General features: G+C 34.2%; 3 protein-coding genes across 4 annotated transcripts in view; all 3 read right to left on the bottom strand.

Annotated features, from left to right (window-relative positions):
- Positions 1-697: 697 nt before the first annotated feature.
- On the bottom strand, positions 698-4,842 carry LOC125073575 (transmembrane protein 234 homolog). Its single transcript, XM_047684445.1, has 4 exons — positions 4,658-4,842; positions 2,672-2,814; positions 1,681-1,843; positions 698-823 (listed from the first exon to the last, which is right to left on the bottom strand). The coding sequence occupies exons 1-4, from the start codon at positions 4,671-4,673 to the stop codon at positions 759-761; spliced, it is 387 nt and encodes a 128-aa protein (XP_047540401.1). The 5' UTR covers positions 4,674-4,842; the 3' UTR covers positions 698-758.
- Positions 3,683-4,665, bottom strand: LOC125073297. The gene has a single exon (XM_047684066.1). The coding sequence runs from the start codon at positions 4,596-4,598 to the stop codon at positions 3,720-3,722; it is 879 nt and encodes a 292-aa protein (XP_047540022.1). The 5' UTR covers positions 4,599-4,665; the 3' UTR covers positions 3,683-3,719.
- A 708-nt stretch (positions 4,843-5,550) lies between the features above and the next one.
- The window catches only part of LOC125073598, a 136,551-nt gene continuing 114,516 nt past the window's right edge, over positions 5,551-27,585 (bottom strand). For both annotated transcript variants that reach the window (XM_047684482.1, XM_047684483.1), the window contains exons 16-24: positions 23,331-23,441; positions 21,839-21,962; positions 20,894-20,992; positions 19,746-20,066; positions 19,274-19,503; positions 8,343-10,808; positions 7,991-8,239; positions 7,150-7,776; positions 5,551-6,717 (exon numbers count right to left, since the gene is read on the bottom strand). In XM_047684482.1, coding sequence (XP_047540438.1) covers positions 6,500-6,717; positions 7,150-7,776; positions 7,991-8,239; positions 8,343-10,808; positions 19,274-19,503; positions 19,746-20,066; positions 20,894-20,992; positions 21,839-21,962; positions 23,331-23,441 — 4,445 coding nt within the window. In that variant the 3' untranslated portion in view covers positions 5,551-6,499. The remainder of the gene's footprint in view (positions 6,718-7,149; positions 7,777-7,990; positions 8,240-8,342; positions 10,809-19,273; positions 19,504-19,745; positions 20,067-20,893; positions 20,993-21,838; positions 21,963-23,330; positions 23,442-27,585) is intronic.

Genomic DNA, 27,585 nt, shown 5'->3' with positions numbered 1-27,585 from the left:
ATAAATAGTAAAAAGTACACTTCTAAAAAAATACCTTATTTAAATCATCTTAAAAGGAGAAAGTAAATTTTGGAATAAATTAAACCCTTCATTTTGTTACATTATTCTATTTTAAATTATATACAAATTAGTATTACATTAAGACTCTACTTATCAATACAACTTAAATCTGTCACCATTGCGTCATTTTTAAAAGGCTCTGCTAACATCCTAGACGATATGACACCAAAACGGTTCACACGACTACCGAGGAAGCTCTTGTTGGGCACAATAAACTTTTATAATTCAATAATATCTAGAACAACTAATCTACCAAATATGCGGTATGCACATTAATTGCTCAATATCGTTATTACAAAAGATGGAAGTATCTATCTACGTTTTGTTGTAAATTAAGTTGTAAAATTTAACCAACCCATCCACGATGTTAGGTTCAGTTAAGTAAAAGGAATAACTAATATAATCTTATCCTATTATATGAGAGGATAACCTCTAGTTTCTGATACGCTGATTTGAAACTATGTCAAATTAATTAGTAAAATATTACTTTGTTCTGAACAAAGGTTTTACCAGGAGGACATCATAACTTATAATTTTCTAATAAAAAAAAAGGAAATAAATAAGACTTAATTTATTAACTCGTTAATAATCATTTTTCTTTTAATACACATAACATGTAGTATATATTTAGGTAGCAATGTTCTTAAAACAAGTTCCTTATATTTTATTTAACAATTTCAAAATATTTTTCTATAAATTTAACTTTTATCCCAGCAGCACAGAGCTGTTCCCACGCCTATAAGAACTATACCGAGTATGGAACCTAGAAGTGAAATTTGTCATTAAGTATAATTAACTTATAAAGTTTAGTCGCTTAATAGCTATACAATTATTTAATCGTCAGAAAACGTAAATAATCTGAATATAGTATTGTTTATAATCAGTCAATAACGTGGAATGTAACTACACGATATCCATTATCTAAACGCACGTAAGGAGATGCCAGGTCCTTCACACCAATAATTGAACATAGTTTTTAAAGCTGGACATAAATTTTATAATATTTTTCGTCATTGCCTAGCTCGTTACCTAACTGCATTTCGATTATTGTTATAGTATAAAAAGGATTACGACACTCTCAATACCAAATTTCCAGCGCTGTACTGTCCAGTGCTTTACAGTCGAGGATAATGTCCAGGGCAGCAAATATTCTGGCGCAGCACAATTCGTAGCGTGATAAAAAACCTTAAGTTATCGAAAATGTTTTTCATATCTGCCAATAAATTAAATATTCTGCTATGAACGAATATTTGTATTTATTTAAAAATAATATATCAAAACTTTATTCATTGTATGCATATCGATAATGGGCGGCACTTTTACTCGGGGTCGACGCTAAAATAAATCCGGCACTGCAAAAGCAAATGTCTATCGAAAACCTGACGAACTAATCAAAGAGAATAAGATTTTCCCATAGACAATACACTACTTTTTTCTGATTTGATTTGACATGGCAACTTAAAGTATGAGTTGCTTCTTTTTTGGGATTTTATCTTGATTGATTAAAAAAAATCGAACTAAATATAGAAAATTTTCATAGCCAAAAACATTTATGCCGTTTAAATTACTTTTACGTTTTCTGACATACTATCTATATTCAAGCAATAAATAAAACGAAACCTTGATCTAAAGGTTCCTCGGTCCCCACGATAGAGCCTGTTAGAGCCGTGAACGCAAATGCCAGGCTGTTAGCCGCTGGCACAGCGAGAGAGAGCGGAACACGCTGCACCACGACCAAGTATACCAACGACCCTATCTGGTTCACCAACCAGGGCATCACGTACTGCAAATGGTATTTAAAATGTAAATTCAAATAAGAAAGATGAAAGCATATTTTAATACGTGTATTAGAAGATTGAATATATAATTAAATTATTCGAAGCCCAAAGGTGTCGAGCACAGACTAATAAGAATAGGCAGACAGAACGCCGCGCTCTCACCGGACATCACATATTTCTATTTCAAACTCATTTTTTTCTTAAATACAATTATATAACACAAAGCACTGGGGTAGAGTTTTTTTACTTAGCTAGGCAATCAGAGATCACACACACAACTCTGTAAAATGACGCTTCATTGCGATTGAAACTAATAATACATTGAATACGTTTTATGTGAGTGCTGTCTAGCTTTTGTTTTGATTTGAATTTTCAAGAAAAACTAGAATAGATTAATGTTAATTGCGTTAACATATAAAATATAAAGTAGAAAATGATATTACTATTAGTTACAGCAACAATGATAATGAGAAATTAATATTCAATAAATGATTCATTAAAAAAAATTGTGTTATATGTTGTTTTTTTTTTTTAAATTAACGTCCCATATATATCAAGTTTAATTCACAAACATATTTGAAAAAATATAAATTTAACTGCTTTATTTAATTTGACATAATATTCTTGAGAAAAAGACATGTACCGCAGTGAGAATACATTAACACTATTACTTCATGTCTCAGTTACAAAAATTTATTTTTCATATGTTGCTTGAGATATGAGTACGATTTTATTTATATATGTTGGCAAATGGAGAGCACACCCGCTTGCGTGTTGTGAGGCGTGAAAAATAAAAATATACAATCGGACAACTAATTGGATTAGTCAATTACCCTCCAATTTCCCAATAGAAATGATAATTCCGCATAGACCTGGCCTGTCCAAGATTTCGCTTGCACTTTACGTAAACCTTTAGTACCCTGTCGGATGAATGGATTCGTACATCCCCATAGAGCGCCAGTCAACAGAAGCAAACCTGAAATACGAAATATTAGTTCAGGCGCGAGCCCTGGACAAATACAGGCGGTTGCTTAGACTGAAATACATACGTACATCATGTACGAGTTCGTAAATATCCTATTTATTGGGATAATATTCCAACAAAGACCACCCAACTCCTAAAAATATATGTAAAGTTTCCTATAATCTAAATGTCACATGAATTAAAAACAAATTAAATTAATTAATATCATTTTTAGGTATTTAGGGCACATTTCATGACTTGGAAGACTTTCAACTCTTAAGTATTATTGTCTAAAGGTAATCTATCCTTTAGATAATATAAATAATTACTATCCAAAATCTGTTAAATAATAATTGATATTAAAAATGTTAACCGTAGGCATAAGCCTAGAAAAATATTTAAAATAAAACAGTAACATTCTTAATAAATCCTTTATATAAAATTATTACAAAAGTAAAATTATACAAAATTAAGTGTAAATAATTTATTGCATAATTTATTATATTAAATTATGTTTTTAACATTAAATAATATAATTATTATAAATGATAAAATAAAATCATGATTGTTGTACATATAACAAGACATGTTTAAAAAAATGACTTAAATTGTCGTATCAGCCTAAAATTTTGGCATTAATTGTGACTTTCAAAATATTCCTTCTAAATATTATTAATTCTTCAAGTAAATACATTACAAAAAATTGCTACTAACTTATAATAATATTTATAACATTTCGAATACAAATAAATCTATTAAGTACATCACTAACATAACATAGAATTTTTTTAATAAAACAAATTCATAATATTAAGTATTCTGTTTTATCAGGTATTAATTATACTTTAAGACAATAATCTTTAAAAATGCAATTATGCCATAATATATATTTTTTTAATACTTTGTTTTAATAATAATTAATAACCAAGAGGAACACCTATAGTCATTGGTTTGACTTCAGAGAAAAGGCAGTGGTTTTCATCAAACCATTGCACCATCTCTCTGGATAAAGCAACAAATCCTGCCAATGCAAATAAACAGTCATTTTCAGCACGATGAGCGTCTTCAGCCTTACGGTTCAATAATCTCTCATAAACATCTTTAAGTTTATATTTTTGTTCTGGTTTTTCTCCATCAGACCATGGGAACCTCCTACGAACTTTAGAAATGGGACTTGGTCTACATATTTTTTTGGTATTAACAACTGGCCGTTTCGGAGTTTTTTCATTTTCTGATTGAAAATAATTTGTATCAACATTTAATACATGTGTTTCATTATCGCATCCATTCAATGATATACTTGTGTCACATTGGTTTGACTTCGCAACTGCACTATTAACATATTTCTTTTTTTCTAATATATCATAAAAACTGTGATAACAATCAGCACAGAGGATATCATCCGATAAACTAACCCCAAGCTTCACTAAATGATTTTTTAATATAGGGAAATCGAAACGATATCCATTTTGGGCGACAAGGCAAACTGGTTTTGTGAGTGTTTTAAGAAACGTATTAATCAACGTAAATGTGTCTATATTAAAAGTAGATTCATATTCCAATAGGTCGTTGCAGAGGCCCGTCACTTCAGAGCAACTAGGTGCCACCATTCGTCCCGGGTTAAAGCAAAGAGTGAGCTTGTGCTGAACACGAGGCGTAGCTCCCACACGCGTTTCCAGTACATGTTCTCTTTTTACAGCTACTAAACTCAGTTCTGTTATTTTAGTCTTATTGTTTTCCTGTGCCGGTAAGCCGGTAGTTTCGAGATCTAGGAATACGTATGTTGCAATCGACATTGTGTATCAACTATTGAATACAGTCTACAATACTTTGAATAACAAAAAACTTCGCTTACCCAAACTTTCCAACATTTTGATAAAACACAATGTAGATAAAAAATATTATTAATAACGTATATTTATAAATTATCTTTATTTATTACGTCATATGTATATGACTAATTGTAAAGTGTATGTATATCTATGTGCTTTGAGTAATAAGAGTAAATACAATCTATTTGCATTTTTATTGAAACTTCAAAGCTTGTTGATAAATGTAAAATGTCATTCTACTTCAGTGTAGCCAACAGTGTAATTTAGGGGATAAAGTAGATACGTTCAAAATCATGTAAAATTTATTTTTCAAAATCAATAAAATATAATTAAGGTTTTTGATAAAAAAAGGAATGTCAATTATTAAAACATAGTAATTTTTATACTTTTGCCTAAATTAAGCCCTGTACTCGATAGGACTGAAGTTAAAGATGATATTAGATGGTCATGATTACAACTGAAAGCGTCGTCGAATGAAAAATACGAATGATCGTCTCATCTCAAAGAAAATATGAATAATGAATAGATTTTAAATCAGCAGTGTTATTGTCAGTTGTCACCGCAAAGGTGCGACATAAAAATATTTAAAGACACATAAAAAAATATAGTCAATGTAAGTACGAAAAAAACATAAAATTGTCTATTTATATATGAATTAGGTGTAATAAAAAACAATGTCTTGTCTAATATAGTTTACTTATATTGCTATAGTTTTTTTTCCATAAATATTGCACTAAAATTATCGTCCATACAAAAATAATAGGCACTAGAAATTACAAGCATTTTGCAAATTATTATAGCTATGGTTCTTAGTCTATTAGCGTAATTAAATAGTTACATTCACTTTTAAAGTGAAAAATGATTATAAAAATAATTCAAAACCTAATTATTATTTTTTTAAAGATGGTTATACTCATTGTTCATTTGCATGAAATTCTCTTCTGTTTAAAAATAATAAAAGTATTGCTTCTTGCCGTGGCCAGAGAGAAAAATTATCGCAATCCAGTAACTGACATAACATAATTAAAATTTTAAATTTTGAAAAAATATATGAAGTCTTACTTCTTGATTATTAAGTTTAATGATTTGAGACAGAAAATGTAAACAGATTATTTTATTTTTATATACATAGTTTTGAGAATAGGTTATAACAACCTCAATTACTGCTTAATATCTTTGCCTTTGTGATTTACCAATATGTTGGGAGGCGAATGATATCAATAATTATTACAGGTTGATCGAGTAAAATTGTTATCGTGAGCTTAAAATTTGCGCGTATGCGACTCAGATAATGCAAAGATTTCACTATACAGTAGTAGTCCATTAAAATGTTACATTTCACCTTGTGTTTCTCAGAGGACGCAATTTTATTTTAGGGATTTGTGTCAGTTCTACTGACTTTAACCCCAAGTTTGTGGGGTTGCAGAAACATAAGTTGTTACAAAGATATAGTATAAAGACGTTGTTACCCCTTTTTCTGAGATGGCGGCCGCGGGACAAGGGTTGCAACCCTTGAGAAACGCAAGGTAGGTGTACCAAAAATGTAACATTTCAATGGACTATAGGCGATTTATTAATAAGGAGTAATTATTATTTCTTATTATAAGTAATAATAATTACTGCAGCTATTAGCTTGTTGATGAAGTCATTTAGGACACTCCCCTGTTTCAATTATGCTTCCTATTATAGAGCGTGTGTTAGTTACACACATCGTTAATCATTTCAGCTTGGTCATTAAATTGCCTTCCTCGCATTGCTTCACGAAGTCACTACTGAAAACGATAGCGATTTGGACCCAAAAATTTATTGCGGTTATCCTTTAGTAGCCTTGGTAAGTTGTCTCGATTTCAGCGTTAACATTGGTATTATTTTTTTTCTTCATAATTTCTGACAATGTCGACCACGGTGTATAACCATTGTATGGCATTACGAACCGTACGTTCTTCGTTTGCCAAGTTACGTCTTTCAGCTAAAAGTGCTCTTGCTCTGTCCGAGTCACGTGATGCGGCGCGGGTTATGTGAGCTGATTCCACACGTAGTGAAGTGTTCCGCTTGTGGAGGTCGGCGACTTCTCTTTTGCGAGCTGGAATATAATATTTAAACTAATTATTATTATTAGTATATTTAGGTAAAATATTCACAACACGTATTTAAACTTATAAGTAGACAGACGAAACAAATAGACGCCTTCATCTGGTAATTGATCACAACGTTTTTACTGATGTTACCTAAGAAAACATTACTGATTTCTAAAAATATCAATGAATAGAAAACTAAAGATATTTAGTACTGGCTTCAGAAGTGGGTTGTAACTAGAACCACACATGAAATGGTTTTAATAAGCGACTTTTTCTTTTATTGGTACTAACCAAAGAACTGAATAGTTCTAAAATTAATATTATAAAACTATAAAATAGTCGCCGTGTGCCTGGCTAGGTAGAAGAGTGTCTCGATTGATTTATATTAAATTATTATATCAATACTGTCACTGGTTCCTTAAAATGTAAGCACCTACCTAATTCATATTCTTTGTAAGTTTTGATAATTGCTTCGATTCCAGTCCACGAACATGATTCATCAACCTGACAGCTAAAATCTTTAACTTTTTCAGCATTGTCAACAAAAGTTTCATTGATTCCAGCTGCAGAATTTTGAGGCTCATCCATAGAAGTTGCTTGCGTCGACGTTACAGCTGAAACACTTTGCGTCGTCTTTAATGATATTATTTTTGAAATATTTGGTATATTAATATTTGGGTAATATTTCCCAGGTTTCGTTGTTTTTTGGATATTTTCACTATCAAAACCTGGGTTAAGATCTCTTTTCCGAGTATCTTGACCGCTAAAATGTTTGACACTTCTATCCGCCATTTTAGATAATCTATTTAATTCGGAGAAATTCTTTTCTGCAAGTACTTTTATACTATCTCCATCCTCGAAAAAGGAATCCAATCTCTTTTTAATAAGATTGTTATTTTCGTTGACATGTTTCTTTATTTCTGTTAAAATCTGTAACTGGTCCTTTGGGTCTAGTTCAACAATTTTGTATTGAAGCCTTGGCTGCTTCAATATCTGACCGGATTCCACAGTGCCGTCTCGGCGTTTTCTCTCTTTCAGTATTTCTTGCCATACCTTTTCGTAATCTAATAACAAAAATAAAATTCTGAATATGTATTGTAGTATACAATTTTGACAATTTCACAATCAAAATTTTAAAGAATTAAATAAATAAGGAACAGAATGATTCGCAAACTCTTAAGATAATAAAACGAAAAACAGCAACACAGATAACTATGACTGTAGAGTCTTAAAGTAATCATTTAAAAACAACTAATAAACAAAATTGAAATAGTTAACCTTCTTTATACTGATGAGATGCCTTAATCAAGTTTAAATTCGTTAAAAAATTTCTTTTTCTTTGCTGATCAACGCCTTGCTCTTTTTCTAATATGTCTAAACACATTTTTCTTGAAATCGTATTACATTCTTTGGACTGTTCTGGAACATTTTCTTCTCTAAGAAGACAATCTATTCTACCTACAGCTATATACGCCGATGCTACTGCGTCTCGACTTATTACTCTCTCTAGGCGAACTAGTTCTCTTTCTGAAAAGTTTGAATACAGTATTAATTATTTTCATACAAAAATAATATTTTTTAGACTTTACTATCTTACTATATACTATATTATTATCTTCGCCAGTGTTACCTTTGAATTCGTCTCTCGAAGCCAACCTAAAATGGGAAAGGAACTCAGCTTGTTTGTAATCATTCTCTTTAGTTTCATTCTCAATAGTAATTTCTCCATACTCATCTATAATAGACTTATATTTTTCTAATTCATCTTCTCCATAGTCACTGCCGCTTTCATTACTATCTTCGTCAGTGTTACACTTTGTATTAGTAAATTCTTTGTATATTTCTGCTTTCATTTTTTCAGGAGTTATAATATTTTTTAAATTGTCTTGAGATTTTTTTCCTTCAGTCTTTTGGGTATCGTTATTTTGGTTTATTTTTGGATCTCGATTAGATAAATACTTTAGTCTTCTTAACCTTTTTTTCTGTTCATAAATGTCGAGTGCACTGATTTCCTCTGGTTTAGTTAATTTAGGCCTTATATTTGTTATTACTATCTTTGGTTGCAGCTTGGAGTCCATTTGATAAGGACAAGCAATATATAGTTTATCATTGGTTTTCGTTTGGTCAAATGTCTTCTGTATTTCTTTTTTATTTTGCCCTACGATCTTAGGGTATTCGCCTTTCACAAATGTTTGACTCAATTTATTATCTGTATCTACTATCATTGGCACTTGGTAAACAATTTGAGGATTCATTAATACCTTTTGATTTGGTGTTTGAAAAACTAAATCGGACTTACCATTCTTACCAGCAAGTGTTTGTATTACGTTATTATTTGATTTTAGAACATGTATTTCTTTACCGACTGAAATATTTTGAGATTTACTAGTTGCTATTTTCAAATCATTACTAGGTGCTGGCATTGATTCGTTTTGCTTGTTTTCGTTTGTTGCTACTCTTAATTTATTTGTTTCGGAATTAGCTTTAGAATTATTTTTTATCATCATTAGGTTAGCTGGGAATTGTACATTGCTTAGATAAACGAAGTTTGGCTGCAAAACAACATTTTTAGTTTCGGATTGACTAGATTTTTCAACTTTAGATTTGAGTTTCAAATCTTGCTCTTGCAATGTGCCTTGAGATTTCTCCTTCACGACAATCTTGTTACCATAAATTTGGTTTTCTGTTATTAAATTCTCGAAGTCATTCTCGTCATAATTGTCTTGATGCATACGTTTTAATGAAACGACTTTTGAGGATGCACCATTTTCGCTGACGAGCTCTTCTTTACATTTTTTTGATTGACTTGATGGTCGTGAAGGAGCTTGCAGGTTTTTTGAATCGAAATTTGTCCTTTGTAATAATACTTGAGGATTTTGCTGTTGTATTGCTAACAACATTTTTGCATTTGATGGACTTTTATTTTGTATAAACACAATTTGGTTTTTTGGCTCATTAAACGATGAATCTGGTGGCTTAGTTTGAAAATTAGATTTATTTGTTTCTAAATTTATTGGATTAAATAAAGAACAAGTATTTGTAGGCGGAGAAAGAAATTGAGATTCTTTATTATCATTGCCAATTTCTGATAATGGTTCAGGCATCTTAAACTGATTTTCTGTTTTATTTATTACCTCTGCTGCATTTATTAATGTACTTATGCTATTATTAGGAGGCGTTACAGTTCTGCTATCTTTAATATCAGGTTCTTTTGTTGCACTTTTAATAACAATGTTACTTTGAATTTCTATTTTTGATCCACATTCTTTTAGTGGTGTATGGAAAGCTGGATTAAAATGTTTTTTCGGCAAATTGTTCTGAAACGATGTGTCTGGAGGATTACTTACGCATTTTAAATCGATTTTACTAATTGGGATACTTGTTTTTAGACTAAATCTTTCGGGTTTCTTTTTAATATCTTTATTTCCAACTTGTGAAGGTATCGTCACGATAGCTCCTGATCCTTGCGCTAATGATGTGACACTCATCTTTGACTCAGTTGTTTGAATTTTATTGGCTTCACTAAGAGGTACGGCTGGAATAATTTCTGGCATGAATTGTTCTTCAAAATCGGTCTCTGTTTTAGGTAAATTATCCCGTGAATTATTTTCTGCAGTTTTATTTTCGCTTAGCTTAACTTTTTCATTTTCTTTTGTAGCAGGTGTATCTTTAGTAGTTACTATGGGAAACGGGGAGAAATCTGTATTATTATTTTCTGTATTAGGAGCCGGAGTTGTTGTTGTTGAAGATGGCTGAACTATGCCTGAGTAAGATACTGGTTGAAAGGCAGAGTATCCTGGGACAGAATACATGTAACCACCATAGTTTGGATATCCAGGCTCAACTTGTTTTGTGGTTGTAACACTAGGATTAGGATTTGGTATTGATGATGGTGAAATTTTTGGTGAATGTGGTATAATTTTTGGTGGAATGAAAGTGGGAGGACATGGTTTTTCGAGATATTGTTCTTCAGGTTTTGACGTTTCAGGAGGTTTTATTCCTAAGGGTGTTAGTAGTAAAGGGTTGGGGTCGGCCACTGTTGATGATCTATCCTCTTCGGCTGGCGTTATTTGTTGACTTGTTTTGCTCGGTCGAGCTGTGAAAACGAAATTAGTCCAATTAAAGTATATAAATATGATAATAATTAATACTGATTATTGACCATTCCAGTCTTTTATTCCGCGACGATACGATATTTACTATGAGAAAAAAATGTCGAATGTTATAAAAACTCTGCTAGGAGAATATTCTATTAATACTATGTAAACTGAAATCAAAAATTAACAATTTATAATTGTAACGATAGTATCCTAATAAAGTAAATACAAATGTTTTTGGAAGTAGCATATAAATTACGAAATCCAAATACTACAAAGCGATTGGCTTTGAAAATAAATAGACAAAAGCATCTAGATTAAAAAATTGAGGCATACCAGCGTGCATAGCTACAGATAAAAAAAGCGAAAATTGCCGAATGCTTTGGATAATAAAGCCTTCAAGTGCATTATTGCTGGGCTCAGGTCCATCTCCTCTGAAATTGTAAGATTCACGGCTAATTTGTATGAGAGGTTTACCTATTGATTCATTTGGTTAGTGTCTTGTTAATTAAATCTTGGTAAATATATTTATATCTAACATTCTGTCGTAGATGACTTAAATTTTTACTTTTTTTTTGATCTGGTAATCAATCACAGCAAATTATAACAGAGAATAATAGTTTATTTATAGTCTATGAACATAGGTCTATATTTAGTAATCAGAAAATATAGACAACCATTACTTCATAACTGAAGCGATTATATTTTATTCGACTAGTAATCAATACACTGTTCATAAAATAAAAACAGTTGGAAAAGTAACTACTGAGTTTCTTGTCGATATTTCTCGGTATAATTTACATTTTGAATCGGTATTAACTTTATATTTCCTATAATCCTGTAAAATATCAAATGAAAACAGTGTTTCAAAGGTGCCCGAAAAAGCGTACTTTAATAAAGTATATTTGGATTTTAATTTTGTATAATAATAATTATTGAGTAGTTTGAATAGTAATAAACAAATAGTAACAATTTTAAGAACTGAACTACTCCGCTGGTATTTAAGACTTTTCCTTAAGCTGTTATTCCAATTGAGAGAGGCGATAGATTCAGCACAACGAGGGATGTCCAAGGAGTTTTTAAAGTAAAAATTCTTAGGCGGCGAGTGATGGGACGAGAATTGAAAGTAAAATTTTGAGAATGCGTAACGTTTAAGCACATTTCGTTACACGAGGGAGACGAAATATATAAAGAGGGAAAGAGAGCTATATATTTAAGTATTTAACTTCAATCATGTATACGGTGCCAATCCTAATCACCCGTCCTATAGACGAGTTTGGCACCCGTCATTCATCCCAACCTTTCAATTTTTCACAGACATCCATAAATATGCTGCTACAGCACCGGACCAGTTTGCTATTACGGTTAGAGTAACTGTAACTGTTGTTATTAAATACTAAATGTTGCAGTCGACAAATCATTATTATGGAGTATTATACTACTGCATAGGTACGCAATACTGATTTATAATTTTTTTATTTTATTTGATTTATTCAATTCGTTTCATAGATTCAATTCATTTGTAAAAATTACATTAGTAAATAAGGCATATTATTCGATACAAGATTATATTGATGATAAAAAAACGTGGAGTTAATGCTTGTTGACTTCCAGGAAGGAGACATAACATACCTACATATAATTGTATTTAACTAACATGACTGTATTTTTAGACGTCGAAAGAGAGTACCTACAGAGTTTCTTACCGGTTCTTCTCGTTAGAATCTACATTCCGAACCAGTGGTAGCTTTACTTCTAATAGTTTGTTAAATGACGATTCAAAAGTGCTTGTAAAAAGCCTACTTGAATAAAGTATATTTGGATTTGATTTGATTTATAAATCCGCTACAAATATTCGATAGTAACAGTTACTATCCTCTAACCGTAATAGCCTTACAGGTAAACGATAAAGCGGCTCAATTATGACATTTTGATGTATGTATGTCTTCATTAGAATTCTAAAAGGGTATGTTATAAAAATTTGTTCAATTTTGATAAATTACTTATGACTTTAATCATACTTATAATTTACTCACCGCATATGCATTGACTTGTTGATATTTAAAGAATGGACTTGGTCGGGTAGTTAATCTGTTTCGACGCAAAGCACCTGTTTGCTTTTTCCACTAGTTTAGGTTAGGCGCGTGTCAAGAGAGAGGATGGGGTCGTGATAATGATCCGACCCAATCGCAAAAGCCTACCTGGAGACAGAAACTGATAAGTTTGATATACCAATACGTAGGATATTCCAACGGTTGGGCGGTAATTCGATGTATGTATCAATCAAATGTAGGAGGTCTCGTGCACTTGTTTTCAATTTTTCTTTACATGTATGAGTCGAATGCTTGTTTTATGGATTTAACTAAAATATCAATCAATTATTGATGTGTTTTTTTATCAAAACAAAGTTTTTTGTCATAATAGCAAAGTTTCATTGTTTTGTATCCTTGACCATAAAGAACCAATTAATATCTATAACATCTAGTTATATAATGTTTATTTTAATGAACTACTTCTATTCATATCCAGGTTCTCATTCCAAATCGTTTTAAAACTGAATAATACTTGGTTTAATATTTTATTATAATGATAGAAATCATAATTCATAGACAAATATTTTTTTTCTTAGATAATTTATTAGAAAAATTTATCGAATGATGAAATATGTAATTGGATTGAAACAAATAAATAAAGAGCCTTTTATTTAATGTGTAGTAAAAACGAATAAAGTTAAGTGTAGGTACTTTGTTTTGTTTTTACTACAAAAATTGCCATTCTATTAATGTTTATGTAAACCTCGCCTTATTGCCTCCACTGGTGACAGGGGAGCTGGTTCGTTTTTAGCCCAGCGGATCGGAATTGCTATTCAATGGGTAAATGCTGCTAGCATTCTTGCCACCAATCCACGCGGTCATAATTGTATATATTTATTTAAATAGTTATTTGATATTGAAATTAGTAAAAACAAACATCATATTATGTTTTAAGTCTGTCGTATATAAAATATTTAATGAATATTATAGGATTCATTTAAAAACAAAATTGTTCAGTGCAATTTTTTTTTCGGCAAATTTGTTATTTTCTCTCATTTCCAAAATATCATTTCAATTTTAACCATTTGACTTTGATTGACTGACTATCTATTACGATAATGTAGCCTTTTTTATTTACGAATATACGTAAAACATACAGACAAATCAACTAAAATGTACTTTCATTACAACTTTACTTACTACAGTTTGAATATGTCAGTTCAGTAGGTATTGTACATTAAAAGGGATTGTAGTTTAAAAAACCTTTATTAAAAATTAATAATCGATTGTTTCTGGGCGTTTAGTTGACACACACGTGATCATTCTTCAAGCAGACGCCACTCCAAAGAAGAAGCCACCGATGAATCCGACGGAAAAGCAGCTATTCTTCTTAACGAAATGTAGCAATTTGTCTATTAGATCTTGGCAGTTACCTATACCTTCACTAACTCTCTCCCAGTTAACATTTATGTATCCTATTTCTGTAGCAAAGTGAAGGAGTATAATCCCCCCTCCCAGACCAAATGCTGCTATTTTACCAACTTTCGCGACACCCACTCCAGCGATCCATCCACCAAATGTCCCTAATACCAACTCTTTATTATTATATTTCGATATTTTATCAATAGTTTCATCGTAGAATGTCTTGTCTTCCTTACATTTTATTTCATCCCTTTTAGAGATATTGCGTAAATCAATGTCTGGTATTGGTTTAGCCATAAATGAACATCTTAATATTCCTTTAAGTGAAAGTCTGCAGCGTCTTCTTTAAATTAAAATTCAATTTAGTAAATATGAAAGATTTGACAGAATAACTTTTCAATTTCGTGTCAAACTTACTCACAGAAGATAAGCTTATTTGGAACTGAGCAAAAATAACTCGAGTTACTGAAGTACTACAAGTGAAGAATAAAATAATTGTAATTTAATTAAAATAAAATAATAACTTATTAACATAATTTAGTTACGGTCTGATCTTACATTAAAACTGTTATGTAACTTTCCTCGTAGTCGGAAAATATAGATAGATATAGATTAATAACACTATGACAGGAACTCGAAAATATGCTTGATAATTTATATTTTATATTAATCATAAGAGCGTTACGAGTATTTTATTTTTGTTGTGCAACACTATTCAAGATAAACTGACAGACATCAGGATTATTAATATTAAGTATTCTTATAAGTTGTCTTAAGTTGGTGAACAAGGTTTGTTGAACAAAGAAAACAGTTAGAATTAGGAATACTTGAAATTCCAATAAGATGTATAAAAAAACGATCTCGTCCGCCACCTCAGAACTGAATAATTTAATTTTGAACTAAAGGTGACGCAGTACGAACAGATGATATTTAATCGACCAATGATTACCTAAGAAAAATTTTTAAATAAAAAAAAAAAGAGTCGTAAAATTATAGTTAACGGTAACGGGAGGGTTAAATATTCTTCAATAAAAAAGTATATATTTATAATTATTTTGTTTATTTAAACAATTTTATATAAGAACTTTATTCGGATCGAATAAAAAATATATTAGCACTTGGTCTAGGTTTTCATAAATTATCAAACTATATATTTGTCATATGTACAAATTACGGTGAAAATTAAGTTTATTCAGAATTCATCGCCTTCTATTTAGAAATTTTCGCCATCCTGCCAAGTGACATATTCAACCGCCTACAACGGATAAGCAATACCATATCTATTTCAAAAGGAATCCAAAATTCTAATGCAAATTAACTGTTGCATTGAATTTTATGACGTAGTATAACAATAGGTATATTTTGCGTTGTTGTTTTTTTTTCATTCACAAATATACTTCTCTTAACTCTACACTCTTAAAAAAATGGGTTCATTACTTTTTAATATAAAATATAATACTCCACACTTTATAGGGTTACCAGACTCTATTATTTATTCGGACCTATCTTGTACTACCTTGTGCTACTCTTGTAGAAAAAATATGCAGAATTAAAAAATAAACCATGTGCTATGTCACGTTTATATGACGTATGAGTGTCTCCGAATCAGCGTTGCAGAACTATCGATAGTTGACCTCGAAAACTATTCAGGATATCTATAGTACTATCGATAGTATCGTTTTGATCAATACTATCGATACTATCGATAGCTCTCCGTGACCAATACTATCGATAGTGGCAATACTATCAATAGTTTTGGACTATCGATAGCCAGCGATTTTTTGATAGTATTGGTTTTTTAATGTAAGTAATGTATTCGTAATGTATTCTATTCGCTAGACTCAAGATTACTACAAAAAGTTTTATTGTAATGCCACCAACCTCCTAAAATTTTTTATAATGTTTATTCATAAATCAAACACAAAAAATGTTGACAACATTTTTCACTATAAAATTTTTCATTATACCTTATTCCGCACAAAATGTCTTTATTCTAAAAACAAATGTTGTGGTAAATTTAATTTCATTTATTTAAATATACACTATAGTTGGCCTACTAAATTACTTATCTTGAGAAAGCAATACTATCGGAAATTACTGGCTATCGATAGCACAAAACTATCGATACTATCGATAGTTTAGGTTAAAAGTAATAGTTTTTGCAAAACTATCGATAGTATCGATGACACGTGATAAGACTATCGATAGACTATCGATAGTGGACTATCGATGTGCAACACTACTTCGAATGAACGAATGTGTGAAAAAATATTTAAAATTGAGATACTAAATAGGATTAAGTATGTAAAACATATATTTCTTTGAATTTATTATTCGTAAAATTTACATACAATTAAAGTAAGCTGCTGTAAATTTGCCAACAAAACGAATTTATTTCAACCTAGTTTAATATTATTAAATAACAAAATTGAAACCCGTGTCACAAGAAATATACTTTCCAAGAGGCCATCATTTATATTTGCTTCTATTCTTACTAAATATATCTTTAAGAATTACACTTATGATGGTTTGGCTTCGATGAATTTTCATTGCATCAATTTGTATGATATATATATTTGTCAATGTAAATGAGTAAAAGTCCTTTTCAAATATTAGACATTGATTAGGTCAATGATTTATTTTTTTATTTAATGACATACAACACTTTTTTGTATTATTAAATAATTTCGAGACTACATCAGTCAGGGTTATTTATACAAAACTATTAGGCACTTTATTGCGAAGCTGCAGAATCGTCGAAATAAGTACTGAGCAACTGTTGGCCACTAAGTACACGACACACCGGGTGACGTTTGGCGAGTCACATACACCAAGATAATTTGGCGCATTTGTTTTGGTACTTTTGTAGTGCGGCGCTTTATCTCGATATATAAATCGGGATTGGTCCTTGTTCTCCAATTACCAAATATATAATAGACCCTCTAGTAGAAGTATTTAAGGTAACATCTAAAGCACATTCTTTGGATCTTTGTAAATCTATGAAATATTAAGAACGTAACATTTTATTGCTATGATATACCTCAATATAATCTTTGATGTATGGTTTTATTTATTTACTGCAAACTTTTTAAATAACACAGGCGGTCAGCAAGTTCGATTCCAGGTTTAAGCTTAATGTAGGTCTCAGCTTGCTTAGTTTATGGTACAAAAATCGATTCGGTCGTAGTTTTATTGTTCTGAGCAAGGAGATGGCGAGCTGATAGTCCAAACATTTCTCTGAAACTGCACACATCACAAACGCCAACTACATGCGCTACCTTGAAGCGTGGGGGGAGGGGGTGGTGGGGAGAGGAACAAAAAATAAAAACAACTACCGCCCCTGGCGCCAGGCGGTCCGCGTCGCGCCAGGAGGTCAGCATGCACAGCGTATTAATTTCACTGAATGTATTTTCAATAAAATTGTTATCTTTTTCACTTGTTAGGTATTGTCCATATCTAACTATAGTATGTACAGGGCGCGATGCAAGCGCCTAAATGCTCTGCGTCATTACAAATTAAACCGTGAAAAATATTTGAACACCTATTAAAAGCTAAAATTAATAATAACTATCTAAGTTACAACGTACAAAGAGGTTTTTTTTTAATATTTTTTTTTTATAAAATTCGACATTTTAACGTTCGAAGTGGCAGTCACGGCCGCTCGGGTTGAATACTGCGAGGAATTTTTCAAGTCTTATCACAAAATGCAGTAGAGACGGCTCGCTCGGAGCTCGGATTTAAAGCCTACTTAATTAAAAAAAATCTTTCCCGAGCGACCGATGGTACAATGGGTATTCGTTCCCAAACGAAAATCCTCTTCAAAGTAAAACGTACAACACTACGTTGTTTTAAAGACGCTTTTCGTTTGCGGATCGTTTCGGTCGCCCGCCGCGCGCCGCTCGCGCAGCGTCCACGCGGAGACTATTTGCACTTTCATACAACGAAACACTTTCGTTCGAGATAAATTGTTTAATTCATGTTATGGGGATCGGACACACCTGTGCGACCGAGCGACACTGAATCACTTGCAATGTTGCGACCACACTTCTGCGGCCTCGCTAATTATACAAGCCGGAGAGTTCGAGTTCGCTCGAAGCGCAGTAGTGTCCTATCCCCAACTCACGTAGGTGGGATCGACCGACATATTACAATAGATACTATAATTAAACACCGCACGCCTATATACAGCTGCTCCCGGCAGATCGATGCATTCGATAATCGCCCTTATTTCTATTACATTGGTGCTCGATTTTATATTACACACTGTAGGAACTGTTTATCTATTGCACTCGATTGAATATCGCCGTCTCTGTCTGGTTCACGGCGTTAGAAAAGAGACAGGAATGATTTTTTACTCCGACTGTTTGTTTGGTTTATCAGACGTAATACAATAGTTCGCTAGATATCGATAGATTTTAGGCCATTACGACTTACGGTAGTGAAGGTTTTGTAAAGAAGAATATAAGAATATTACAAAGAACATAACAAAAGGATACAATCGCTTAAAGTTTGCCGTTTAAATCACATTACTTTAATCCAGATTTGAGTTACGATCGGCACACGTCACACCGACCGGCAGCCGGCCGCCGCAGTTCCCCCGGTCGGACCGACCACAATGGATTAGAATAATGCTTCTACTTATAGTTAATAATTATTATCACATGTTAGCGAAGTAAAAAGACCGATCGACACTACTCGAGGGAAAACACAGAGCGGGAAAACGTCCGGAGAGATCGTCCGAGGAAACGAACGGATCACAAGAATGGGAAGGTAGAATATTACTCGACGAATTGGTCACTATTCATTATCATAGAGTACGCACTAAAACTTATTGACTAGTATCGGCCGTCCGGGGACGTCGGGATGCGGGACAGGCTATCGAACGGCGAGGGCGGGCGGGCGCGCGGGCGCGGGGCGGCATCAGACGGGCGCGGGCTGCGGGGTGCGCGGCGCGGGCGGCGCGGGCGACGCGGGCGCGGCGGGCGGCGCGGCCGGCGCGGCGGGCTCACCGCGCTCGTCGTCCGCCTCGTCGTAGGCGTAGGGCCGGTAGGGCCGGTACAGCAGCGGCGGCAGCGCGCGCGGCACGGCGTAGGCCAGCGCGTGCGGCGCGTGCGGCGCGTGCGGCGGGTGCGGCGCGTGCGGCGCGTGCAGCGCGGCGGCGGCGAGCGCCTCCCGCGCGCGCGACTCCTTCTCGCGCGCCGCCCGCTCGCGCTGCTCCTTGTCGCGCTGCTCGCGCTCCCTGGAATTGCGACGGACCCGTTTAGCCGCGGATAATTGTTGCATTCTATGGCTGGGGATTACAGAGGGACTTGGATTATGCCGAGTCGTTCGGACGCGGGAAAATTCTTTGAACTGATTGGGATATCGTCTATGGTGAATGCGTTAGGTGCATATATTTTTATATTGTGTTATTTTATCATTTACAGAACGGGACGGTGATGTCATATACAATCACGGAGCGCTATTAGTTCCATAACTCACCTCTCCCTTTCTCTCTCTCGTTCCCGCTCTCTCTCTCTTTGCAACGCGATCTCCTTTTCCCTCTCTTCGTGTAGCGGCTGATGTGACCCGTGTGATCCGTGCGGCGCGTGCGGCCCGTGCGGCCCGTGCGGCGCGTGCGGCGCGTGGGGGGCGTGGGGGGCGTGCGGCGCGTGCGGAGCGTGCGGCGCGTGCGGCACCAGTGGTAACGGTGGAGCCAGGGGAGGGTAGAGCGCGTAAGGAGGCAACCAGCCCACCCCGACGCCCATGCCCACTCCACCGCGGAACACTCGCTCCAGATACATCTGCTCCTCCGCCGCTAACCTGTAATCGTCAAATGTGTCATGAGGTAATCCCATTGCTGTGATCCACGTTATAAACTATAAACAAGGAAATTAATTTGAAACATGTTACGACTTAATATCTTGTGACGCAGTTACCAAACAGTAAAAGTTGTTTTGGCGATACACCGATATTTATCTTTGAAACTGAAACTAGCCTTTTAACATAAATATTATCTATGGCCGATACCGATAAGAGTCGAGATCAATAAACAACTTTAACCTAGAAGTTCGCCATCGGTGGTCGAGATCTACATAATACGCGGTGTTCGTGAAAAATATGGCGTTATGATAGTCGGTACTGTTCATATAAAAACTTTGATAGATGTAGTTGAGTGGAATACTGTTGTTTTATAAATAAAGATATATTAATCAAGTACTGTCTGTAGTGTATAACATAGCACAGCTTGTACGAGTCATCGTACACATTTGTAATTATAAGACAATATTTTAATTGAATTTAGCTAGTACAGCATTGTGATACAAAACGACGTCAAAGCATTTTTGGTAAACGCAATAAATCAGTGTATATTCAGCACTCGACGGGTTCGGTTAGTTTAGCACTCTCCGGAGCCACCATCCCTTAACTAGCATTATTCAGCCTTTTTCTCAGCTTAGCTTATTGTAGAATTCAACCCCTAAATTTGGTCCTTCGAGCCGGATATGAACCAGCGACCTATGGATTAGCCAATCGCATGTGATATGTCAATCTAAGTTTTATTTATATGTACCCCTGATGTCATTGGGATATAGTACAGTTATACCTAAGGTGCCGTAAATAAAAAAATAGTGGTTGATAGTTGGTTTTACCTGTATTGCAGCGCGGCACTGGAGTAGAGCGAAGGGTGCGCATAGGGGGAGTACGCGGCGGGTTCCAACAGCGGGAACGACGCCGCGGGATGTGATAACCTGATAAGATAAATAAAATAAATAACGTCGCCCTGTCCATCGCACACATGAAGTTCACTCTCGAGGCATACCTCAATATGAGAGAAATATTACATCGAACAAGTGTTTAAGTAAACATTGGTAGGTACATTCACACGGTGCTCCGGGCTGTCGCCGGCGTCGGAACAAAACAACCAAAGGATTTTAATTGCTTTTTCGAAGCACGAGCCTCTAATTTCGGGTCACTACTGAAAATTTCTTTGCAGAAAATCGTCATAGCGTTTATTAGTGCGACCTTGGATAAGGGATAACCATACATTTTTAACTAGCTCACATTTTGTACTCTGTACGAGTGACATGTTATGTCATTATATCACAAATGTTATCACAATTATGGTCACCAGCAGTACGTACTTTGTGCTTAAATGTCGCGAATCACTCAAACCAAAGTACGGTCTATGTACCACCAACTGCAATACAAACTATCTGGCCTGCAGTGGGCTCTAGTAAAGTCGTACCGAGTGGATTCACTAGTACGATTAATTTCGACTTTATATGTATCGATTGATGTTTACGGCCCCGATCGCTTCCTTGGGGTCGTAGCGCGAAGTTATATATAGCTTATAAATAAACTTCGCTTGCAAACAATTACTGATCTAAATTCTATTATAAGAAATCAGCACTATTTTGTTTAAACTAAATATTTCCACGTCCATTACTACTCATCAGAAGAACTGTTATCACACTAACGTGTGCTCTTAAGTTTTTTTTTTTTTTTTTATAATAAAACAAAAAATCAAATGTCAACAAAATTAATGAATATAACGTGGTATCTGTATAGTCGTATTGCAGACGAAGTTCACTCACCGGTCATCAGGTCGGTAGGGTTGAAAGCCGCTAGCTGGTAGGTGATGGGGCGAAGCTCTCTTGGCCGGTGGGGGCGGAGGCTTATCCTTGCTGACGTCGCGTTCCGCGCTGGGGGCCGCCGCTCCTACACACTCGCGAGGTCAGCGGCGATGGGGGATTTGGATATTTCGTATTGAGACTCGATTCACTTTTATGTAACCAATCAGCGAACATGTACATTACGTCATAAAGTTTCCAAATTATACGAATAAGGGTGACCCGTCGATATTAGAACATAATGCTATGTTTTCTGATTACAATCCCTCAATACGAAATATCCAAACACACAGGAGAATAACGACATGCAGGTGTTATTATAAGAAGCCTATATCTAAACGTCAACACTTAACAAACGTTCCTGAAAGAAGCGGTTAGTTCTTAAGCTAGTCGTATGCGTCTTACGTTACCGAAATATCATTACAATTCATATTTACGGCTAATAATTATACACATCAAAGAGTACTACTTAAATATATATAAAATTGTAAAAAATATATTGTTAGGTTAATGCTAAAATTATTCTAAGCTGATATAATTTAAAACGTATTTTTGTTTCCGACATAGTTATTTAAACCTAGTTACTTTAACCTGAATTGTTGAACTTATATATGATTGAACTTATAATCGTGGACATTACAACCCAACAAGTGTTCATTGTCGGCAATACACACGTGTACACTTCAGAAATTGAAATAAAACAAAAATTTATATGAAAATAGGGCTCGAGTAATGGATGTGGATACTGTGATGATGAATGTCGAATGTTGATACTCCTTTGGAATACATAAAAAAAGAACTCATTCTCTATTTATTCTTGTGAAATCTCAGTCAAAACTTCCGAGTTTTGAAAAGTGAAATTTGCAACATCGGTTTATTTTATAACGGAAGCATCCTTTGAGAAAAGATTTCTCGAAATTTCAACCGGAAGGGACTACTTTTATGAATTCCACACATACAAAGTCGGGACGGGTATCGAGTAAAAGATAAATTAATTATTATTCTGCACCGGACAGAGGATCATTCAAATGTCTCAATAAGCATTTTACAGAAGCTGATTGAGGTGTTTTTTCTTTTTTTTAATTAAGTACAGAAACACAACAAATTGAATTGATTTAAAATCTGTAACAACTATATTCACTTATTCGTGAAATTTTCAAAACCGATTTAGATTGCCGATGTTTCACGTAACTTTCTGACATTTCCCGATCATATTATTCCGGGAGCTTCAAGTTCTTTCGGAATAGCTCTAAAGATAAGAAAGAGTATGTTATCTTGTTTTATCGATAGGCATTATAAGATTCTATAACGTGTTCTGTTCTGTGTAACGGTCGCCGATGTGTTACGTTAAACTGCATGGTATTGTGTTTATCGTGGATTCCCAGTGGTATGTGTATTGTGATCGCATTACTCGAGCGCAAGGAATGGTGAGAGGGATCGTAAGCGTTTCACTCACCGTCCTTCTCGGGGCCCGCGTTCTTGGCCAGCGTGCGCAGAGCCGCCGCAAACGGGCCCCCCTTGTTCGGCGTCAGCTCCGTCCGCTTGGCGATCTTGTTCGCACTTACGCCTGGAAAGAAGGAGATTTTTGATATTTCTAAAGTTTTTATTTATTATTTTAACACACATATATATATACTAAAGGTAATTATTTTGACAGCCAATAACTGGAATACTCCTAAGTTGAAGAAAGATGTTTGAATTTAAAAGTTATGTCCCAGTGTGGCCTAAGATCTTCTCCTTTATACATGTACATATACATGTAGTTTATTTGTAATAATAAATTGCTTCTTCTTGAACTTCTTGCTGAATTATCTACATTCCGAATCGTGGTATTAATAAGAAACAAAAAACCCAAACCCTAGTAAATTGACGATTCAAATGTGTCTATAAGGGCCTATTTGAATGAAGAATATTGATTTTATTATCAAGTGTATGTAATTTATAAAGAATTAATACAAAGAATCCATTTCATTGTCGATCAGATTCTTTAGAAAGGATTTTGAGAATTTAAAATATAACTTCGCTTCCGCTATATGTATGACACTTATAAGTAATAGTTGTATATAATTCATCATTATGTACTGTATCGTAGTATTTCATTATAACCACCCAACCTATAAAACTCGAACGAGGCCACGTCGAACCATGTGATAACATATATTTTTCATAAACTAAAACTGATTAAAGCAGTCCCCACACACACCACTGAACCAAATTGATCCAACAATACGCGTAAATGACGTGCACTTTCGACCCCCAACTCCGCACCCCACCCGGTCGTGTTCAGTTTGTTAAATATTAAAAAACGCATCCGTCCATGACGACGCCTGCCGCTGACAGTTCGTGGTTTAGGGAGGAATCACATCAGTGCCACGGTAATATCTATATTTATTAGTTTATTTTAAATCAATATATAAATTATTTCTATATGCATAATTTCGTATGTATGTGTGTATATTATGCGGAAGTGCTACATTTTTTTTATAACATAGGTAGTTGGGCAGGTCAATGCGTCACCTGATGGAAAGTGGTATATGTTATCCTACAGTCAACAGAAACAATTTTATTAGTTTGTTAATTCTGGGAATTGGTAAAAATGTGCCAAGTATAATTATACCTCATTGCCGAACTCTGAGACTTTTGTTACTCTAATACTGAACAAAAGAAATCCCAATCATCATGAGCTTATCTTATTTTTATGAAAGATGTGCATTGCAGTAATTATGAATTGGCGTTTGTTCTCTTTCGTAATACCGCATCGTCATCGGGGATAATATCATAAAGCCGAAAAGAATTAAGTTCCCGAACAAGCCAGATTTTTTTTCAATGAAAACTTAAATATTGCACTTATCTGTTAAATAAGTTTTAAGTTCTTTTAAAACTTGGAGAAAGTTGCATTAGGAAGTTCCTTAAGTAAACTCACAGATAGCGGAATGTAAAGACACAATTTAATTTAAATATATTTGCTGTTTTAAAATAAATTTACTTAAGGCTAAATGTTTAAAAACCAGATATACGATTTACGAAACTAAGAACTAAAAAAAAAAAACCATAATGATAATGAAATAAATGATTCCAACAATTTTTATTAGGACATTTTTTAATTCCAATCAACTTTTTTTTTATTTATTTAATTACTCATAATAACATATTTATAGGTTGAAATCCTCATACTCGTGAAATGTTAAAAGCCGTCTAACTGTGATACGGTATTCTGATGCGCGTATTCTAAATATTATGTGAAGCACACCACCAACCCGCATTGGAGTTGCGTGTTGGAATATGCTCCAAACTTTCTCCTCAAAGGGAGAGGAGACTTTAGCCCAGCTGTGGGAAATTTACAGGCTGCTAATAAATGAAAAAAAAGTTATGGGCAGTAAAATATGCGACATACACTGACATTTCACGATCGTGCCCTGCGGTGACTACCGAGTTCATTCTTGGTCTTAATTAACTTATCTTTGAGACGGTGTGTTTTGAACGGGTTGTAAGTTTTGGGATAGTTGTCAAAAATTTAATGGGATTGCGATATCTTACTCAAGCACTACTAACCAGAATTCTACCGCCAAACAGCTGTACTTAATATTGTTGGGTTCCGATTTGAAGGGTGATTGAACTAGCAACTACAGGCACAAGGGACATAAGATCTCAGTTCTCAAGGTTGGTGGCCCATTGGTGATGTAAGGAATAGTTAATATTTTAACAGGGCCAATATCTAAGCCTATAGATGGACCACTGACTACGTGGCCCACTTGAACGTCCGCCTACCGATATTATAACTACTAAGACATCCTCATATATTTACAATTATGTATATCTTTATGGATAAAAACCGTTTAAATCTTAGGTATCGTCGATGTACCGTGACCGTAAAACTGTAGACTGAAAACCATAGAGTGTATAAAATAATAAAAAAAATATCCAACAGTCTAAGGGCCCCTCGCTGACAACGAACCGACAAATTGTTTCCGCTCGAAATGCTTTTAGGGCGTTATTCGATCACGGCAGAGAATAGAATTACCGGCACTCGAATATATATTTAATAAAACTTAAATACGTAACGACTTAAAGATAATATTCATTTTGATAAGATACACGAGACATCATAAATAAATAACAATTTAAGGAGGCTTTTTGAAAGATCTTACGAGTCGTCAAGTTACATTGATAAATATAATGTAAAGCTAACACCGCAGTCTTTAACTTTTAAGCTATTACGATTCCAGAACACATTTACAATCTTGGAGCTCAAGACTCCCTGCGGAAGAATTTTTACAAGATACTCCACAGTTATCAATCGCTTTGTACTACGAAAATCAATTGCGAAGACGAAATAAATAAATTTCCATCGTCTTCACTTATTTGTAGTGCGCGACATTTATTCGTAGAAACATCGCATGGCATTTAACTCAAAGTGTGGACAATAGGGCCGGGAGCAAGGGTCGGCTCGTGGTCAATTTCCCAATTGACCCCTTTCATTAACTGGTCCACGCTCATTCGTTCGCTCGCGTCATCATCCTCCTTAACATTTACGATACTTTATTATACAGTAACACTGGTTTATATCATACACCCGCGGCTTTGCCTGCGTGGATGTTTGTAATGACAAACAGTTATCGTTGAGATTTAATTAGATCGATATTATAATATTATTCAATTCCTACCCCCAAGTGATTGTAGGGTTATATAGTATATAGTAAGCTGTTTAATAAATAATAAATCCTTTCATATCATACAATAAGTCAAGAGCTGATTTTGATCACCCTCAAAATAAAGTCGTTCACAACTCTATCACAGGCTTAGACCTCGACAGTAATAAAGGAATATTAGAAGTGCCCAATGTTATTTTCATTGAAGAAAATCATACAACAATAAAACATTAATTACTTTACATAGAAGACGCAACGAAGTGACGAGTGACTATTCAACGTACGGAACCCTAACTTATCGGAGAGGTCAACGACGCTTAACCCGTCAATTGACTCCGTGTATTAAACTGACCCGCGCTATTGCATTGAGTTCTTCCTCTCACGACCCATTAGTCATTGTATATAACGACATACAAAAGTAGAATCAACATCACAGATACATAATATATATAAAATAAGTATTTAAACATCCATACAAACGTTTGCAAAGTATCTACTTATCTACTATTATAATTCTGCGCAAATAGTCATGTGTCCGAAACTCCGCCGACTTCGGACAGGTAAAATTCATACTAGGTATATGAACCTATTACCTCTTTTCGAACTCTTCATATTATAACTTTCAAAAATCTTATCTATACGTTTCCTTTCTATATTTTGGATACAACATTATAAAATGAAACTATGTTCTCAATTTCAGCTTTTGAGACTTGGTAGTTTTGGCTGTGCGTTAAAAGTCAGTGAGGAATCAGTCATTCAGCTGAATAACATTTGGACATGAATGAAGCCATTGTTAAAATAATCCTTTCGATTTAATTTCATACAACCCAATTGAAATCCAAATAATGCCGAATTACATCTTGTTAAGCATTTGTGATGGTGGTAGTGGTGTACTTACTTCCCAATTCATTAGACGTCTTTTGTCATGACTGTGTCAAATCAGATTGATCCACATAATAATGACATACACTGGAAAATACTACGTTTCAATGGCGGGAGGAGTAGAGATAAACGAATCATAGATTTACAAATCTCATTCGATTTGCTTATGGTACTTATATA

The sequence above is a fragment of the Vanessa atalanta genome, chromosome 24, assembly GCF_905147765.1.
Source record: "Vanessa atalanta chromosome 24, ilVanAtal1.2, whole genome shotgun sequence".
In the NCBI taxonomy this organism is placed as follows: domain Eukaryota; kingdom Metazoa; phylum Arthropoda; class Insecta; order Lepidoptera; family Nymphalidae; genus Vanessa; species Vanessa atalanta.
The sequence above is the reverse complement of the archived record's forward strand: the minus strand, read 5'-3'. Positions and strand labels throughout refer to the sequence as shown.